Source organism: Ursus arctos, unplaced genomic scaffold (genome assembly GCF_023065955.2).
Source record: "Ursus arctos isolate Adak ecotype North America unplaced genomic scaffold, UrsArc2.0 scaffold_32, whole genome shotgun sequence".
NCBI classification, from domain to species: Eukaryota; Metazoa; Chordata; class Mammalia; order Carnivora; family Ursidae; genus Ursus; species Ursus arctos.
In genome coordinates this window covers 17,742,731-17,762,891 of record NW_026623008.1, presented here as the reverse complement: position 1 = coordinate 17,762,891, position 20,161 = coordinate 17,742,731, and the positions used below count along the sequence as shown (strand labels likewise).

The 20,161-nt window shown below is 48.3% G+C and overlaps 1 protein-coding gene across 3 annotated transcripts in view; it reads right to left on the bottom strand.

The window, feature by feature from the left end:
• Positions 1-2,603: 2,603 nt before the first annotated feature.
• NCMAP (non-compact myelin associated protein) overlaps positions 2,604-20,161 on the bottom strand; it is a 39,756-nt gene continuing 22,198 nt past the window's right edge. For 2 of the 3 annotated variants that reach the window (XM_026517032.4, XM_026517035.4), the window contains exons 2-4: positions 11,093-11,181; positions 7,644-7,728; positions 2,604-5,417 (exon numbers count right to left, since the gene is read on the bottom strand). In XM_026517032.4, the coding sequence (XP_026372817.1) occupies positions 5,276-5,417; positions 7,644-7,728; positions 11,093-11,174 (309 nt within the window). In that variant the 5' untranslated portion in view covers positions 11,175-11,181 and the 3' untranslated portion in view covers positions 2,604-5,275. Of the gene's footprint in view, positions 5,418-7,643; positions 7,729-11,092; positions 11,182-14,935; positions 18,528-20,161 lie in introns of those variants that run through there. The other variant, XM_026517030.4, reaches the window with a different exon arrangement.

Genomic DNA, 20,161 nt, shown 5'->3' with positions numbered 1-20,161 from the left:
ACAAAGACAAAAGACATATCCAGAATGTATATAAAACTCCTACCAGTCAATGATGAAAAAGGGAGACAACCAAAACCAAAAAAAGGGACAAGTGCAAAAGTCACTTCACAAAAGATGAAATCTAAAGGGCCAATAAACATACAAAAAAGGGGGGCGCCTGGGTGGCTCAGTCGGTTAAGCGTCTGCCTTTGGCTCAGGTTATGATCTCAGGGTCCCCGGATCGAGTCCTGCATCAGCCTCCCCGCTCAGCAGGGAGTCTGCTTCTCCCTCTCTCTCTGCCCCTCCCCCTCACCTTCCCCCCGCCCCCCGCTCGTGCGCGCATTCTCTCTCTCTCAAATAAATAAATTAAATAATTAAAAACCAAGCAAAAAGCATACGAAAAAGGGACCAGTTCCACTGATGATCAGAGAATTTGATAATTTGATTAAAAGCATCATGAGAGACCACTGTGGCACATCACAGTGACTGAAATTCGAGATTCTGAAAATATCCTAGTGTAAGGGAAGGATGTGGAGCAGGTGGAACACCCATACCCTACTGGGGGGAGGGGGATGTAAGATGGCGCAACTCTGTTTGGCGCTGCTGACGAAGGCCTATATCTGTATACCCTGTGTACTCCTCAACTGGAAATACTCCCCACAGAAATACGTACATGACCACCAAACTGTTCGTAGCAGTCCTACTTGTCCCAGGACAAACTGGGAACAACTTCTTTTTTTTTTTTTTAAAGATTTTATTTATTTATTCGACAGAGATAGAGACAGCCAGCGAGAGAGGGAACACAAGCAGGGGGAGCGGGAGAGGAAGAAGCAGGCTCCTAGCGGAGGGGCCTGATGTGGGGCTCGAACCCAGAACGCCGGGATCACGCCCTGAGCCGAAGGCAGACACTTAACGACTGAGCCACCCAGGCGCCCCTGGGAACAACTTCTATGTGTGTCAAACAGTAGAGCGGATAAACAACGTGCATCACGTGATGAAGACGACCACCATGAGCTCAAGGATCTTCAACTACATGTGACAATACGAGCAACTATTACAAGTGCCATGTTGTGTGAAGGAAGCCAGGAGCAAAAGAGTTTGCGCTACGATTCTACTTCTAGACAAAATTGTCCTAGGGAGGTAGAAGCCAGGATGCTGGTGACCTTTTGTGGGACGTGAGGAGGGTAAGGGGAGGAAGGGAGCTTCTGGGATGCTGGTAGTGCTCCTGCTTCATTTGCATGCTGGTTACACAAGCGAGCTCAGTTTGTGAACATTTTGCGAGCTGCGCACATATGTGTGTGTGTTGTACTTCGATAAAAAACTTTACTTAAAAAAAATCCTCCCCCCCAACAAAAAATCCTCCCCATTCTTCCAGGTCCTTTTAAAATACTTCCTCGTTAACATTCAGAAGGTCTCTGAGATACATGTCATTGGAGGCAACTCTATCTTCTCTATGATTCCATAGCACTTTGTGGATCCCTTGATCCTTAGCGTCAGCCGGAAGCACGTGTAAGGACAGAGCAAGAGCTTTGGAGACCCGGGTTCTGGTGCCGGCCACTTCCGAGGCGGGCGGCCATGAGCCAGGCCCCCACAGCCACACGGCACTTCAGTACTGGCAGCAGGAAAGGACTGCCGATTGAAGCAGGAAACGGAATCAGGTAGTTGCTGGAATTTCCAGAAGGCTAGAACCAGGCTCAGGGGTATGCTGTTGGGTATGGTGCCTAAAATCACACTGAAGAGCCAGTGGTATAGACACCATGACTGTTGCTGTCAAACTAAGCTCACCTAGCCAACTCCGGGATCCAGGGCTGGCCTCGAGAACGGGCCTGCATGCTGCTAGACCCCCGGCTGTTGCTGCCTCTTGAAAGGCAGCAAGCCAACCTACCCGCCCCCCAGCATATTTTGCACCGTTCCTCTCCCTTGATGTTACCAACTTCGGGCTTCCAAGTCCACAGTGGGGGGGGCCTGACTGGCAGGGCCTCGGTCCTCTGCCCTCACCCTAGCAGCAAGGGACTCCGGGAAGATGCGTGTCTGTCCTTCTCCGCTTTTTACAGCAGGGGGTGGTCTTGCTTCTTAAAGTAGCGCACTCCCCAAGCACAAGAATGGCCACCACAAGGTGCCACCTGTGCACTGCATCACCCAATGACATGTTACCTCCCTGTGCCTTTTTCCTCATCCCCAAAGCAGAAATCGTGATGGCTCCTACACATGGCGGTTGTAACGGTTAGAGGGGCCGGTGGGCATCAAAGGCCCATCCCATAACTAGAACACACCAGGACCTCAGTTAATGGTAAACTTCAGTACTGGGGACTTGGGTTGCACTCTAAGGTCTACTTCACTCCCAGGGGTCCCCAAACCTCGACAAGTCAACGCGTCTGGTGCTCAACAGCAGGCTCGGAAATGGGATTCCTTTTGTAACAGTTCATCCAGCTAACGAGTCTTCTCACCCTTGGAAAGGCCTGTCGCTGGCGGCCCACCTTTCCCGTCACCCTCTAGCAGTGAGAGCGCGGTGTTTGCAACAGCGCAGGCTTTTCCGCAGGGCCCTGTTTACGTTGTTAGGGAAAAGAAGTTCTTGGAAAAGGTATTCGTTAACTCTAACTAAATTGAAGTCAACTCAACGAATGTTTGATGTAAGTCTCTTTATTTTTAGACATTTTTCTTTAGATGTTTAATATCTTTTATTGATTCAGTGGCCGAATAAGGCGGCATCCACTCAGTTAGGAAAGGCACCTGTCAGAAGTGAAATACTCCACTGTGTTGCGAGATCCCTGTCCCAGGAGACCAGCCGCAGACTCCTTGAGAGTGGGGACCATGACAATGTGTTTAGTAGCACCTCGACTTGCACATAGGAGCCCTTAAATGATGTTTATTGAGTTATCTTCATTAGTAAAAACAAAACACTAAAACCCCTTTCTTGGCCTCCCCTTACCTCGCTACCTCTCCCCCCACTCCACTTCCAAGCTTTCATTTAGCAAAAGAACATATAACAAGGGATAATTCCTCTAGTAATTCCAGGAAGATTCCAGTATGGGCAGAAGAGTTTGGTTTTAGGGATGGAACATTCCAAACAAACAAACAAAAATTTTTTCTAAAGCAGAACACTTCAGGGAAACATATCTATTTGGGGTTTGAGTCCTTCAGGAAATGGCTTTCCCTGGTGGGATGGCATTCCATCCCTTGCTCCTTGGGCATAAGGTTTACAGGAAATGAAACAGGAATCCTTAAAGCTTTGATGGGCTCTGAAAGGGGTCCTTTGGCCCCAATCATGGGAGCCCAAAGGGGGCTATCAAAGTAGCTTTGCCCCTATTGTCAGTTTGGAAGCCAGACTCCTGACCTCTGCTCTCAGACACATGGACAAGCCTGTCCTCCTGTTTGGCCCATAAAAGAACCCATGTTTTTTGAGCCAGGATGTTAGGGAAGAATGTGGTACGACAGAGAGAGGGACTTTGGAGTCAAAGACGTGGGTTTGCGTCTTCTCTTTGCAACTTAACTAGCTGTGGGACTGTGGACAAGTACCTTTCTGTTGGAGTTTGCAATTCTTACCTGACAACAGAACAAATAATTCCTCCCAGGGTTATTAAGAACAATAAGTCCAATGAGATAATTTCTGTGAAAGCATCTTGCCAAGTACCTGGTTGGTCGGTGGATATTTAAACACAGTAGGGAGAAAAGATGTTTGGGGAGGAAGAATTTGCCAGTATTTTTCTAGACTTATCCAAGTAAGCATTTTTATAGTGCGATGACATGACTCTGTGACCTTGGGTCAGCCTTCTTACCTTCCTGACCCTCAATTTGCCCTCAGAAGAGATTTCTGACTCCAAGAGGAAGAGACCCCTAGAATTTGAGGTTAAAGGTCAGAGTGTGTCATTTTCTGCAACAGAGTAAAGATTTATTACCTGTTTCCAAGATGCCTTCAATTGTAAGGTGCACAATTGATTAAACAACTGCTTTTGGAGAGAGAAAAAAATACTACATTAATGGACCTATCCATTTTAAGACATATTCTGATTTCAGAATCATTAACATGGGAACAAATATGTCTCGCAATTGAAGAAATACTGTAACAATAATGCTGGCTCTCATTTATTAAGTGTCTCCTGAGTGCCAGGCACCACCCGAGCTACTCTACCAAGTTCTTGACTAATTAAAGTAAGTCTGTGAGTCTTATGGTTAGCAAACCCGATATGGAGCGCTCACGTGACTCTTCCAAGGCCACACAACCAGGAGGTAGGGCTTGGAAGGCAAGCTTTCTTAATTTCAAAATGCTTTCCCCTCTCAATAGATTGTTCTCTGGGCTAAGGAGATCAGCTCTGTACAGAAAAATGGTTTGCGAATGTGGTGCTTTGAATGTTCCCTGAATCTCTGCAAGGTGATTGGGAAGGACACAGGTAACTGGGAAGGACACAGGTGACTGGGAAGGACACAGATAATATAAACGGAGTTGTAATCTTATCAGTCTCTAATACTGGTCCTTGGAGGGAAGGTGTGACCTGGAGAGAGAGAGGATTGCTCAGAATTCAAACAGAGGGAAGCCAAGAAATGAGACTTGAGTCAGGCTCAATCCAGCCCCAGAGGGAGAGGAGGGGCTCTGACCCCGCCCCAGGACACCGCAATAGGCTTTTGCCCCAGAGGCCATCATTCCTCAAGGTCACCCTATTCCTTCTCCTCTGACTCTTTACTAAATGAAGTAGAAAACTTTCGAGAACAATTGTCTTTCCCATAACCTTTCTTAAAGACAGAGAAATCTGCTGACCGTTTGCACGAGCTAGCTAGCGGTCACCTAGTCCCGGAACAAGTTATAAATTAACAAGCTGGTTTTGGGTTAGTTAGCCCAAGTGAGTTCCCCTGTGCCTGATGAATGGCATTGAACATTTTGAGCAGAGTATAACCCTTATTCTGATAGGACCCCAGTGGCAGACCCTGCTCTCGGGAGCTGCTCTGACCCCCGACGCCTGACCAGAAGACTCCTGGGCTGTCTGTCTAGCAACTGTGTTTGGGAGAGAGAGCCACACCCACTTCAGTGGATTCCCAACAGAGCTCTACCTCATCAGAGCACAAAAGAATGTCCCACAGCTTTTTGCAAGGGTGGCACCAGGGACAGGGACACAGCTAGGGTGGGGCAGGGCAGGGCAGGGTTGGGGGTTGCCTGAAGCATCCGGAATTGCATGAGATGCCCCTTGTTGACCCAACCGGAAGGAATTCATAGTGAAGCTGCCAGAGGAGAAATGTGCGTCTGGGTCTTGACTGGAGAAGGCTCTTTGGACGGTGGCCAAGAAAGCACCAAGGTGGAGGGGGGTCACCGAGTATCCACGTGGACGTCAACAGGGCTGAAGGTCACAGTAGCAGGGTGTTGGCTGCTGTTGTTGTTTGGGCCCAAGGCAGAAGGGGAGGCTGGCTTGGGCCCCTTGGGCTCCAGCTCCCGCCTCGTCCTCATTTTCCTGGAATGAGATAGGCATGCATGCTTGAGTCTTCCATCTTGTGTGCCCTAGGATTTGGGCTCTGGCAAGGAGATTAAGGCAGATCATCATGAAATCACGTTGCTTGATTCCCAACCACAGAATTTTACAACTGGAAGGGACCTTGGACGTCAGCTACCTGTCCCTTTCATTTTTTGTGGCACCTCGATTAGATATTTCATTTTATTTTTCTTCCCATTAATGAATGAGTAAAGTGTCAGATAGGTGATTACATGACAGACAAAACGAAGATACTATGATCTTTTTTCTGTTCAAAGTTGTCGTGTGAGTTAAATCTTGCAGTTTCAATATGCTTGCCAAGTCGATTGCTAGAAATATCTTAAGAACTTTTGGCATAGTTGAGAAGAGAATGGACTTGAAATGTATATCCTAGCTTTCATTTCATATGCCAGAAGATTCAATGACTACAACAATCATTAATTCTAATGTCTACATGAAATTTCATCTTGTTGACCTAACGTAACACCTTTTTTTTTTTTAATTTCAAATGTTCAGAAAAGTTTCACAAATAGTACAATTAATACCTGAGTATCCTTTACGGAAAGATTCACTGATTGCCAGCAGTTCGCTACATTTGCCTGCTTTGCGTGTGTCCCTCTCCATTTATACGCGCGTGCACACACACACAGACATATACACAGAGCGTTTTTTTAAATCCTGAACTACTTGAGTCGGTTGCAGACGTCATGCCACCTCCCCGCTAAATACTCCTCAAAACAAGGGCATTCTCCACGTTACCATCACTCAGTTGTCCCACTTGGAGAACCTTCCATTTTAAAATGACAAAATCGAGGTACAGAGAGGTTAAGTGACTTGCCTGCCTCTCTCAGTTGCAGCCCAGGCATCATTGTAAACAGGGTGGGGTGGGTGGAGGCTCCATCCAAATTACAACCTAGGAAAGGGGCTCAGAGCTCCAGCGCTGAGGGACAGGAATGAAGGGCAGACATTGTGGTTGGATGCCACTTCCTGGCCTGGGACAGATCCAAATTGTAATACCCTCAAAATTTCAAAAATAACTTATAAAGTGTTATTATTATTACATATAGTGATGGGAGTATTTTCTTTGAAACCACATATACTGGGTTTAAATCCCAACTCTCCCACTGAGGTTGAGTAACCTCGGACTTGTTGACTCGTTTTCCAGTGTGTGTTTCACACCTATAAAATTGGGGGATATAGAATTACCCACCTGGTGGGGTTGTAGTGAGGATTAAATGAGTTAACACATGCAAGGAGCTTAGAATCATGCCTGGCACATAGTAAAAGGTCAATATATGTATCTATTATACATATATAATAGACACATATATTATATACATATATAATATAAAGCATATAACATGTTTTATAAATAACATTATTATAAAAACAATGCATGTTTGCACCGCCTCAAAAATAAAGAAGTATACCCCCTCCCCCTGCAAAAACCAACCAACCAACCAGCAATCCCATCATGCAGACACACTGGTTTTAACACCTTGCCGTGTATCATCTGAATCTTCCTTGGTTGTGTGTGTGTAACCCGCATGTATAATCATAATGCACATATTACTTTTGTAAACTTTGCCGATACATTGTAAACAGCTTTCCTCATCAATGAACCCACTTCTACAATATCTTTTTCTTTTTTTTTAATGGCTTCCAAGTTTTCTATGATGTGGTTGTGTTTACAGTCTATTTTGATTTCTCGCCTGGGAAGAATAGACTTCTAGCAAAGTTGTGACTTCGAGGCGCTAACACAACATTTATTCTTTATGCAATCACATGATATTATTTCCTCTTATTTGGTCCCAGAAAGTGGAGTTGGGGGTGCAGGCATTCCAGTATTTGTCCTCTCAAATACCTTGGTGATCTGTTCAACACAACCTAGCAGAGGCTCCCCGAGAGAAAAGGATTGGAACATATTCCTCTGTTACCCTAAGTTACTTTACCACAGTGCTCAAGGCCATTAGCATTTCATGATCATTATTATATTTAACAAATATTTCTGCAAGTACAAAAATATTTGGTCACCATGAAGTTCCTACGGAGAACGGATGTTAGAAAAGGACCCACAGAGGGTTAGAGCGTTTGATGATGGACTCATGGATGCTGCGGGGCACACGGCTGGCGCCCACAAGCGTCAGTTCCCATTCATTCTGACATCACTGAAGGGACGAGACCATCAGAGCCCAGGGCACCCCATACCTGTTGTACATCTTCAGCAGGATGAGAACCACGGTGAAGATGACGATGACAATTACCACAATGGCAGCAACGATGGCTCCAGAACCTATGAGGAGAGGGGTGGAAATGGCAAATGTGCAAACTGAAATGAAGGAAGGCATCCAGAGACTGGGACGGGGACCTCCACCCGGCACCTCGCATCCTCATTGGATCAGGCGGGGAGAGAATGTGCTGTCCTAGCACCCTGACTGCTGACCCCACGACAGAGACCCATCTGGAGTGGCGGGGCACCCCTCCCGCCAGTGGGGCGTGGAGGGCACTGTCCTCAGCACATCACCTGCCAAAATCCTGTCTCAGGCTGTCTTGTTGTTATCAGTCCTGACACAGCGTCCAACTTCCTTTGCGAAACAGGCAAGCAAAACACCCTTCCCTCTTTTTGATAATACAAAAGTAGTACGTAATTTTGTAGTTCACTTTGAAAATTCAAATATAAGCAAAAAAAGAGAACTCATTGCCCCAGGAACCACTGATCATCTACACATATATACATTCACCAATGCGTTCACGTATATGCATATATGCATATTAAATACCTCTCTACCCACATTTTTTGAGTAATTTATTTTTTTTTATTTCTTTTTTCCTAAGATTTTATTTATTTATTTGACAGATAGAGACAGCCAGCGAGAGAGGGAACACAAGCAGGGGGAGTGGGAGAGGAAGAAGCAGGCTCATAGCGGAGGAGCCTGATGTGGGGCTCGATCCCATAACGCTGGGATCACGCCCTGAGCTGAAGGCAGACGCTTAACAACTGCGCCACCCAGGCGCCCCTTTTGAGTAATTTATTAATCTTATGTCTGAAAATCCACCTTAAGGAAATAGTCATAAAAGTGGAAAAGCATGCACCTGATAACAATGGAACCGTGTTCCATGTACAGTTTTACAACCATATCCTAATCATCTTCCATGTAATTACATTGTTTTTCGTGACTTTTGATGGCTACACAGTCCTCCATTGTTTGGATGTGCCATAATTTGTTTACCAATTCTGTACTGAGGATATTTATGTTGTTTTCAATTTTATACCATGAAAAACAAGGCTATAATGAATGTCCTTGTGGCTTAATATCTCAGATTCTAATTTCAATATCGGCACCCAGTCCCCATGGCCACCTCTAACTCTGTGTTCAAGATCAACGTCCTTGTGGGAATGGAAATTGAAAATGCAAAAAAACATAAAGGGGGGTCATACTTTAAGCCAATCTATTTAATTCTGGGGAGTTTATCTTAAGGAATAATCCTAAATACAGAAAAAGCTGTATGAATGAAGATGTTAATTACAACGTTATTTAAATTCTAAATACGGGAACGGTTCAATAAGGTTTGCCATGCCTGGGGCACCTGGGTGGCTCAGTCGGTTAAGCGTCTGCCTTCAGCTCAGGTCATGATCCTGGAGTCCCAGGATCAAGCCCCACATTGGGCTCCCTGCTCAGCAGGGAGTCTGCTTCTCCCTCTGCCCCTCGCCCCACTCTCATGCTCTCTCTCTCTCAAGGAAGTAAATAAATAAATAAAATCTTTAAAAAAAAAAGGTATGGCATGCCTACCCCATGAAATATTATACTATAATTTGAATAATGTGAGGAAAAGAGAATATGATACTATGTACACACCCACATATGCACATTATGTTGCAACCATTAAAATACGTGCATACAAGCATAATGGTGAGTAAAAGAAGCCAGATATAAAAGGGTATGTATGGTGTTTCCATTTCCATAACGCTCAAAACCAGAACTAATGTCTGGCGGCAGAAGTCAGAACAGCGGGATCCCTTGACCAGGTGGGGACAGTGTGGCAAGGGGCGCTGGGACTCCTGGGATACTGGTGCTGGTCCACTTCTTGATCTGCGGGCTGGTTACACAAACGTGTTCATTTTGTGAAAATTCACCGAGCTGTGCACTTAGGATTTGTGCATTTTCTTCAAATGCATGTCATGGTCTTATGAAAAGACTAAATAAAAACAAGAACAAAACTATGTCCAAATATTCACAGGAAGAATGACGGGAAGGAAAGAAAAAGGGGCTGGGGTGGGGAATCTGTCTTGGAATAACTATTTTTTGTTTCCTTCCTGGGGAGTCCTGTGGTGATGCTTTAATCCACGGTTTTTCAACCTTGTCTGGATAACCCTTTGCTGTGGGGACTGTTGTGTGCCCTGCACAACATCTAGAAGCATCTCTGGCCTCCCCTCACTAGACCCCATTAATACCGCTTCTTCCTCCCCGCCAGCTGTGACAAGTGTCCAAACATTGTCATACGCTCCCCCGGTAGTAAAGTGGCCAGATAAAGTACTGGATACCTAGTTAAGTTAGGATTTCTGACAAAACATAAATAATGTTTGGTATGTCTCAACTATTGATTGCATGGCACGGCCTTATACCAAACAAATACTGCTTCTCTTCAATTCAATTTTAACTGGGTGCTCTGTATTTTACTTTCAAAATCTGGCAATCTTATCTAGGGGGCAGAATCGTCTCGCTGAGAACCACTACTTTTAGTTAAATAAAAGCAGACTCATTCCCATCTGCTGACAGAGATTCGATCTACCCTGCATTTCCTTTCAGAACTGTTCCGGCCTACGTCAGCAGGCCTGGCAAGGAACAGGCTGACACGCGGGACCCTGTCCCAAGAGTGACCCTTGCTGGATCTCCACAGAGGACACACGTCCTACCAGTAATCGGCTTCCTGCCAGGACCTCGGGCTGGGGCTGTTATCACCGGGGACACACTCGCGTGTGTCGGGAGTCCTGTTCCACGGGCAGGGGTATGTGCCAGATCAACAGGAATGACGGAAATGGGCCCAACTTGCCCTAATGTGATTCATTGGCTTTCTGAAGAGTGGCTGTTAAGTTTTTCCTTCCAGGGACCCCGTTATTCCTGGCAGATGTCTCCCCCGGACTACTCCCACCTACACTTATTTACTCCTTTGTGAATTGATGGGATGTTTTTACCTTCCAAAAATTGTATGACTAGTATGAAAGTAGTTACATTTTAAGGTGACTCGTTTAGGGACATCTTACAGGAGATTCAACTGTCCATTGCCCTCTAGACCCCAGGACTCCCTGATGATAATAGTTGTCACAGCAGTAATGATCGTAATAATACTCATTAAGTAGTTCGTGTGCATCGAGGCTACTCTAAGCTCCTTACGTGGATCACCTAGCTTAGTCCTCACACCATTAACGTGTGTGATGCTAATGGTAGCTTCGTTAATATCCCCATCTTACAGACAAGGAAACAGACACAAAGCAGTGAGGTCATATGCCCAAGGTCGTGGTGGGCATAGGGTAGAAGTGAGACTGGGACCCAGGCAGTCTATCTCCAGAGCCCACACTCTTGACCTCTACACCAGGAGCTGACCGCAGTCCTCGTCCCACCATCCCTCCCCTGGCCGCCAAGCCACGTTGACCTTACTCTTATACAGAAAGTCCTCTTCTCTGGTGGTCACGTTCAAGGAGAAGAAGGTAGTACCCCCCAAAGGGGTGGCTGTGGTCATCTCGATCCTGGGAAGAACAAAGACGAAATTTCGTTTAACACCGGCGCGAGCTTTACAATGACTGTATGATACCTCTTTTGTCTTCCCCTGGATGCCTGGAGAAGAGTCAAGCAGGCGGCTTCTCTTGGCGGCAAGTAAATACAAGGCCTTTGACCATGTCCTATGAAGAATTAAAAACAACGTCTGACATGTGTGAAGAACTTCATTGTTCAAAACAGCTTAAATTAATCCAACAATATTTATTAAATTTTTCCTAACTAGGTGTCACCCAGAATGTCCAAACTGATCTTCTAGAAAACTGTGCGAGGGAGGCTACGATTGTCATTTTACAGATGGAACTGAAGCCCCCAAAGCTTCGCGGAGCCCCAAGTTTGAATTTAACCCAGGACAGCCATCTCCCGTGCTGGTGGGATTCTCAGCATGTCGCGACGATGCCTGTTTTCAGAAGCTTTGCAATCTAAGGCGGCAAACATACATCAATAAATACATAAATACATCAATAAATACACAAGCGAGCAGCTGGAAAATTTAACTATGTTATTAAGCAGTCCGTGACATGAGCCGTCCCTGGGCTGTGAAGGATGGCTTCAAGGAAAAGCTAAATCTGAATGGGCCTTGAGAGGGGGACACGGTCTGGGATGGCAGGACAGAGAACAAAGGCCGGGCTGCACGAAGCCCTCAGTGGGAAGAGGGCTGAGTGTCCACCAGGCACCAGGCTCTGTCACAGGCGCCTTCACACACTCTGTCGGCTCACCCGTTCATCTTAATTGTCACGTTCTGCTGCTGAGCAAATTGAGTCTCCGAGCGGTTGAGTGAAGGGACGAAAGTCACACAGCGAGGAAGACGCAGAGCTTGGACCCAAACATCTTCTCCGAATGCACCGTATAGCTTCTTTCCCTGACGGCGGCGGGGACCAAATCCACAGGCCTGCGATCTTACACTTGAGGAGTGAGCGGGGGGTACGCGGTTACTGCGATGTCACGCCACCAGGCACAGGTGTCTAGATCGTCCCCCAAGAAGCATATTCTGAGCATATGCTGGTACCACACTTGCTCTGAACGACAGGCATGGAGAAGCGGAGGGACACGAATGAGGTTTCTCTACTTCAGGCAGCACTTTTACGACAGCCGCTGACAGTTCACAGGCTGGTGAAGGATGGCCACCAAGAAAAGAATGACCCGGGCCTATCTGTAATGCTAAGAAGCCATAAGGCTTCACCATGGTCACTCTGCCTTCTGGAGAAGAGACACTCTATACATCTAACACGATATTTGTACACAAATTTGTTTTCTTGTTTAAAGAAGATTTAATTAATTTATTTGAGAGGCAGAGAGAGAGCGTATGCACAAGCAAGGGGAGCAGCAGAGAGAGAGGGAGAAGCAGACTCCCCGCTGAACAGGAAGCCCAATGCGGGGCTCGATCCCAGGACCCTGGAATCATGACCTGAGCCGAAGGCAGACGCTTCACCGACTGAGCCACCCAGGCACCCAATTTGTTTTCTTTTTAGAATAAATATTTTTAAATTATAAATAATAATATAAAGGAGCCCATGTATGCAGCACTCAGACTGAACAAATGTTCATGATCATATCCTGCTCAGTTCTTTATGAAGGAAGAAAAGTCAGACTCCATTGAAATTTTTTCTACTCGACCTCTACCTCATTTCCTCCCTCCCCCGAAGTAACCACTACCTAGGCCATTAGTGTGTATTCTTTTCATCTAAGTTTAAAAATGTTTACCTCATCTATATATGCCCACAGCACCGTAGAGACTGTGGTTCTATGTATTTACTGCACAGATACTCATCGAGCCCCTTCTAAGTGCCTGACTCTGGGCAGCTGCTGGGAACACACTAGTGAAATGCAAGACAGACTCCTGGCCTCCAGAAGCTCACGTTCTAGTGAGAGAGAGAGAGAGAGAGACTGGAGGTTTGATCACAGCATTCTCGGGCTCAAAAAAACAATCGTCTCCCAGTGCCCACACTTGAACAGCTGGCAGCGAAACCCCTTCACTGGCTGTTTCCAGCCTCTCTTTCCAGCCTCTCTGCTCCTCACACCAACCTCTGCCAACTGCTGTGACAACAGACCACTCCATCCTCCCCCGTCATTCCTGGTCTTTGCGGCCAGTGGACGGGTTGCCCTGGCTCTGGCCTCCCCAGGTCCCCACAGTGGGCGTCTCCTCAGAGTTCCCACCTCTGGGCCGCAGCTCCCCCCCCAACTTCCCCCGCTCCTGATGGAAATGGAAATGGCACATCATCTGCGCCCAGGCCGGGGGCTCTGGTGGCTTGTGGCCTGACCCACCCCATGGGGCCTCAGCCCAGAATGCCCCTCTCTGCCTTCTTCACTTTCTCTGCCCTCCTTTAAGCCATGGGGCCCTGCCTAAAAACCCACAGTTCTTGTCTGTCCCTTCCTCCCAACGACCAGATCCTCGGGACTCCCATGACTCGGGCTCTCCCAAGGAGCCCTGCGTGGCTCTGCCTGACCTCCTCACACCCGTCAACCTTTCTTCCCCGCTGGGTTGCCTGTCTCCTGACCTCCCCGAACAGGCCCACTGGCCATGCTCCCCTGCCTGTTCCCCCTCCAAAATGAACACATCCCTCAAGATTGAGCCCAGCCCATTCCCAGGAAGGCTCCCGCCTCCCCCAGCCAGAATTAGCCATCCGTCCTCTGCTCCCACAGCAGCATCACCACAGCGTGTGTCTTGGTTGCTCTGACAGTTAACCTTCCATGTTCGTTGTCGGGTCCTTGAGGGTAGAGGCTGTTTGGGGTCTGTGTCATATCCTCCTACTTCTCCCAGATAAATTGTCTGGCTCCTCTCTGCCTTCACCTTTGCCAGTAGAAGTACTGAAGCAACTGACTGAACTCTCCCAGCTTGGTTTGCTCGTTTGTAAAATGAGGTAGCTTTTCCCAAGGGAGCTGAGGGTTCAAGGTTAAGGAGGGAAAGTGCTTTCGGTGCCCAATAAATGGTAGCTCTTTGTATTTTCGTGGGTATTAGCAAATATTTGCTGAACTCAGAGACAGGTGGCTCTGGAGCTCAAAACAAGAAAAAATTCTTTCTATAAAAATAAATTTGGACCCATATGAGAACACAGAATGAACGTCTCCCCCCGCCGATACTCCCGAGGACAGGCACCTGCCCCCCACGACCCACCATTCCTCATGCCATCATAAAGGATTTTATGATGCATTTGCCTAAACCTTCTGCTTCTATCCCCACCAATGTCAAGCTGAGCAGACTCACCAATAATGTTTTCCTACAATTCTTTTTAAAAACAGAGAAGAGAGACAAATAGGTAGCCACTGACCCAGGATCACTTAGTGAGAGAGACATGGCATAATCCCCGGGTAAGCTAAACCCCGCCGTGGACACATCCTCCGTTGGACCAACACGCACAAAAATAACAGACGCCACTGCCCAAGTGCCCGCTACGTGCCCAGACCGCTTTGGTCAGGCATTTTCTTCTTTAACCCAAGCTTTGATTTAATTAGCAAATGCCAGGTGAAATAGGTTTTCCTTGCCCCTGGATCAGATGAGGACCCCAAGGTTTGGGGCTCTAAAGCCATCTCCCCAGCTTACACAGTCTGGAAGATGCAGAACTGGCCTATGGGCCTGGCCCTGCAAACTTCAAAGCCTGTAGGATCCCCACTGCGCCAACCTGCTGCCGGTCCCTGTAGGGCTAGAGGGGCTCCTGACAGGTTACCATGGAAACCTGCACATGTGCGCACGCACGCGTACACACGCACACACACACACACACTGACCAGTAATGCAGCTGCCCAAGGCCGCCGGGACACTGAGTTCTCCGCAGACCCTTCAAGGTGACCTTGCGGGTGCCCAGTTCTGGGTGCAGACCTCCTGTCAGATGGGCGGCTGTTCTTCTGAGGGGACAGAGAGTCATCTCAGAGTATATCTTGCCTTATGTCAGGGCCCAAGCTCTCAATTACATCTCTGTTCCTGCCACATCAGAGAAGGTGGGAGGAGAGTGACGGGACATCGGTGGCCAAGGCTGTGGGTGTTTTCACGTGTGGGACCCAGCGGTTCTTGTTAACCAAGTGAGGCCCAGCGGGGGCATTTCCGTATCCAATGTGTCTGCGACCAGGTCCGTGGCCGCAGACAGGCAAGGAGCTGCAGGGAGGGTGAGAAGGGTTTTCACTACCAGGGGTTAATTTAGTGAGAAGAAGAAGAAATCATGTCCCAGCATGGTGCTTTGTGACGGAGGTCTCATTCAATCCTCAGCCCTCTCGGCTAAGGAAGGTGCAATCACCGCCCCTTCTGCAGATGAAGAAACTGAGGCTCACAGCAGAGAAGCAATCAACCTCAACCCACAAGGCTAACAGGGAGCCGCGCGAGGATTCGGGCGAGGGTCTGTCCTATCCTGCAGCCCCTTCTCCGCGTACCCTCGTTGGACTGCCTCCCAGGAAATGGGCAAGACACAAACGGCCCGGCGCCCAGGCCCTGAATCAATGAAGGGCTTTGATGAGAAAAGCCACACAGGCTGGGGCTCAGCCCCTGCCCCGGACCCTTGACTGGTCCTCTCTGTCAGGTCCCTGCCCTTGGCCACACTGTGAGCCTCTGTCTTCAGCACAGCCTTAATCACGTTGACAGAATCTACAAGGAGCTGTTGTCCCCTTGGGTTGTTTACAAATGGTCCTGTGTGGGAGGTCAGTCTGGGAAGTGATGGAAGGTCAGGACCATTTACTCTCTGAGTCACTCCTCTCTGCCTATCCCTTGGTCAAGTGTTAGAGCCATATCTGGAAGATAAACATTGCGAGATCCCACCTGTCCCCCACGGCTCTGCCCCCATGGTATCCTCCTTCCCCCTGGCCTGGCCTAAAAGTTCCTCCCCGGATAACACAACAAAGAGGCTACCAACACTGGCCGACCACCACTCAACTGGCCAACTGTAACCCAGGGTAGGTAACCCATGAATGCCCTAGACCCACCAAACCACTGGGATTGATCTATCCTCATCACCCAAAACATGGAAGATTCAGCATGACTTGGTTTCTTCCACAGACGTGAACTTCACTACTCCCAAGCCGCCCCTTGAGTTTTGGGGATGGTTTTTCAGAAAATTAACCTTCATGTTGAAACCAAAATATCCCTCCTGATAATTTTCATTTATTGGTCCTAATTCTCTTGCCACAAAGGTAAGTGTGCTACCGCTTACACATGACAACCTGCCAGGTTTAAAATCACTCCCATGTTAAGAAAGGTGAAACCAAACTTTAGGGATGGAACAGTGACGGTGGCACATCAATTTTACGTCCTACCAATAGGTGGCGCTAGTAGCAGGCTACAGTTTATCCCGTTTACCCTAACCAGCAAACGGTTGGTAAATGTCCTGTGAATCCAACCTGTTTTTAAGTAAAGGAGCTTTAAGCCCTTGAAAACAACAATGATATGTTCTCTGATTATTTTTTCCCCAGGACAAATATTCTAAGCTCCTTCAAACGATCTTCACCATGATAGTGTCCTTCATGGGTTCCTCATTTCTCTGTCAATGACCCCCTTCGATACAGCCCCTCGAACCAGACGCATAGCTCCAGAGGGGGCCTGAAATGTCCAGAATGACTTTTGTCTTGATACTTATCAGACCTGAGCCTGAATTCTAGCTCTGTGACCTTGGTCGACTTTCTGCATCTCTTGGTTTCTGATCTGTGAAACAGGAGTTACAAGCTCCAGAAGGTTGTTGTGAGAATTAACAGAGATAAAACATATAATATACTTAGCACAGTGGCTGAGCACAAAGTCTATTGATATCATGCCGGATTCATGCAAACAAACAGCTCATTACCCTGACAGGCAGTCACAGCATACACACCCTACTGATACACTCCCAAACCTTTTCCAGACTTATTCTTATGCTTGTTTATGGTCAATCAAAGGCCTGAGGTCGGTAAGTGGAAGGGCTTTCTAAACTTGCAAAGTGCTTTGGAAATACAAGGCAACAGCAGCCGCATGATGACGGGGCAACATCACGATCAGCGGCTGCCCAGTAACCGGGTCTCCATTAACGCTCTTGTGCAAATGTCATTTTGCACTTGAGTGCAAGACTTTGCATTGGTCCCTGTTAGCCTTGACCTTGTTGGTGTGGGCCCTCAGGAGAGAAAGTCCAGCTCCTCCCGGGTGGCTCTCAAGACCTCCTGGAAGTGTTGCACATTGTCTATGAGCCTCACGCCCAGCGAGGGCTCTGAGGTCAGGGAGACCTGGGTTCTGATCTTAGCCTCACCTCTGACCAGCTCTATAAGCCAAGACACTTTTTAGGCTTCAGTGTTTTTGGTTGTAAGGTACGGCCTGCTATCTTATAAGCCTGTGAGAATCGGGGAGGTACAGTTACCCGGCACGGTGCCTGGCGGATGGTGGGTGAGTGGTAAAGCTCAGCACCTGGCCCCTTTTCTCCTTTCTCTTCTGTCCTCAGTCTGTGCTCTCCCTGCTCTCCTTGGACCTTGAGCTCCCAGTTCTCCACCTGGCTAAGTGTTTGCTGCATGTGGTCAAACTCAAGTATGAACAGGGAGGTCAGAGAACCAGACCCTGAAGCTGCGTCCCAAGGAGGGGATCTGAAGAGGGATTCACCAGAACTTCTGGAGGGTTTGCCCTTCTCTTCCATTTCCTCTGAGGAATAGTAAGACCTCTGCCAGGAAGGCAAGAATCCTCATGGGACTGGGAGAGCGCATGGGGATTGCCGGATGGAGAGGGGAAGAGCAGGCCACCGGTTCCTAACTGGGGTGAGAACCAGAGGACCAGGGTTCCCACTGCCACTGACTGGCCACGTGACTTTGGAAAGTCCTCTCCCTTCTCTGGACTTTGGTTTTCCTGTCTCTAAAATGGTCCAGTTTGGGGGTGATCACTAAGGGGCTTTCAAATCTGTGGTTCTATTGCCCTGCAGCCATCCGTGGCTTAACTGAAGAAACAGTGTTTTCCAAAAGCTCATCCTTCCTTGCAGATTCGGACTCCGGGGACGTTAGGAGAGGGAAGACAGCATGCGCAGTTTAGGCTGGAAGGCGGGAGTCCTTCCTCACAGGCAGCTGGCGCCAGAACAAACCGGGGAGAACTCCACCGAGGGGGTGGGACTTGGCAGCAGCATCCTATGGGCCTCAAGGAACAAACCTTCAAACATTCCATCGGCTATGTAGTGACCTGAGTCTGCCTGAATCCTCAATGGCCACCACCTATACTCTCCATTCCTGTTGGGTCTCACATCATCTCCCCCACCCCATCTGCCCTGTCTGCACGACTTTGTCCCACTGTGTGTCACAGCTCCCAAAGGTGGGGTCTGAATTGGCTTAATGCTCCCCTGAACTTGGGGCCACACACAATCACACACTGAATACATATTCCTTATGGCGGGTTCCGGAACTTAGGAAGTACATTGCTTGTTTCATGTATGTATCCTCCCACCCATTCCTGTGCCCACCCACCCATCTATCATACACACATTCATCCTTCTATCTGTCCTTCTGTCCATTTTCCCTGTCGTTCACTCCACCAGAGCCCACCCTGTACATAGCACTAAGAGGATTCAAAGACCATGGCGATCGCGTCCCTAGAGCTCAGACACTGAGGATGAGAATGGAATTGTTTCCTTTTTAAAAAAGATTTTATTTATTTGAGAGAGAGAGCATGAGTGGGGGGAGGGACAGCGGCAGAGGGAGAAGCAGACTCCCCCCAGAGCAGGGAGCCCGATGTGGGGCTCGATCCCAGGACCCTGAGATCATCACCTGAGCTGAAGGCAGACGCTTCATTGACTGAACCACCCAGGCGCCCCTGGAATTGTTTTCTTTAAGAATCTTTCCTCCAATCAATACTGAGTGGGGATCACCGCCCCCGAGGCCTAGCCCAGCACGGATCGCTGAGGCACGTGATCAGTTTCGTGCCGATGTCCTGTGCAAACGGCAGTGCCCTTTGGATCTGGAAGTCCAGGTTTCAGACCCACCACATCAATTAAGTCTTATTGACCCACCCTGTCAAATTCTGGCTCAAACATCCTTTATTTCTGATTTTTGTGGCCCACACTTTAATGAAAGGTGCCCCCAACGAGCTTCCCACCAGGACCTGCAAGCCTGATAAGTTCCGTGCACTAACAGTTATAAATAGAAATCCCAGATGAAAGTAGTCACAAGGCGGATTTGTGCCTAGTGCCAAAAGGGCAGCACAGGCCGTGCCAGGAGTCAGCAGGAGGGAGACCTGTGGGCGTTGTGGCCGAGACTGACCAAGAGCTGGAATGTAACCCGCGGCTTCCATTTGCCCTGGGTCTTGGGGTACAAGACAACGGCCAGCTCCCAGGAGGCCTCAAACTCCACCCGAGCCCTCGTGTAAGCCTCCATGTGTCCCACTGGCTCCAAGGAGGGAGAAGGGTTAAAAGGTTAAAAAGTTGATGCCCCTAAGGGAATAGGTCAGAGGGAAATAATCCCCCCTTGACATGCTAGTTGGGACGGGCCCGAACTATTTAAGGAGACGCGGACAAGCGCTAGGCCCTGGGCTTCTACACGTTTTCTCATTTAATCAACACAACAAGGCAGGTCTTTTTATGTCCACTTTGCCGACAGGAAACAGGGTCAGAGAGGTTAAGTGACTTGCTCAGAGTCTCCCAGCAAGTGAGTGCAGGAGCTGAGACTCAAACTCGGACCTTCTATCTCGAAATTGCCCATAGCCGCCAAGCCTCCCGGGGGTAAGGAATATTCCTGGGGACACTCAGGATCGGCGGCCCTGCTGGGCCAGAACTGTGCTCCCCCTTCTTTCTCCTTGTTGATATTGTGAGCCCAAGCGGTACGACTAAAGTCCAGAGGGTGGCAGGGCTCCTCAGCCACGGCTCAGTTCACATGTGATAATTCCGTGCTGTGGGGGACATCCTGTGCATTGCAGGACCCCTGGCCCCTACTCACGAGCTCCCAGCGCACCCCCAAGTTGTGATCACCAAGCACGTCTCTAGACTTGACAAGTGTCCTCTGGGAGGCAAATCGCCCCAGGCTGAGAACCACTGGAGC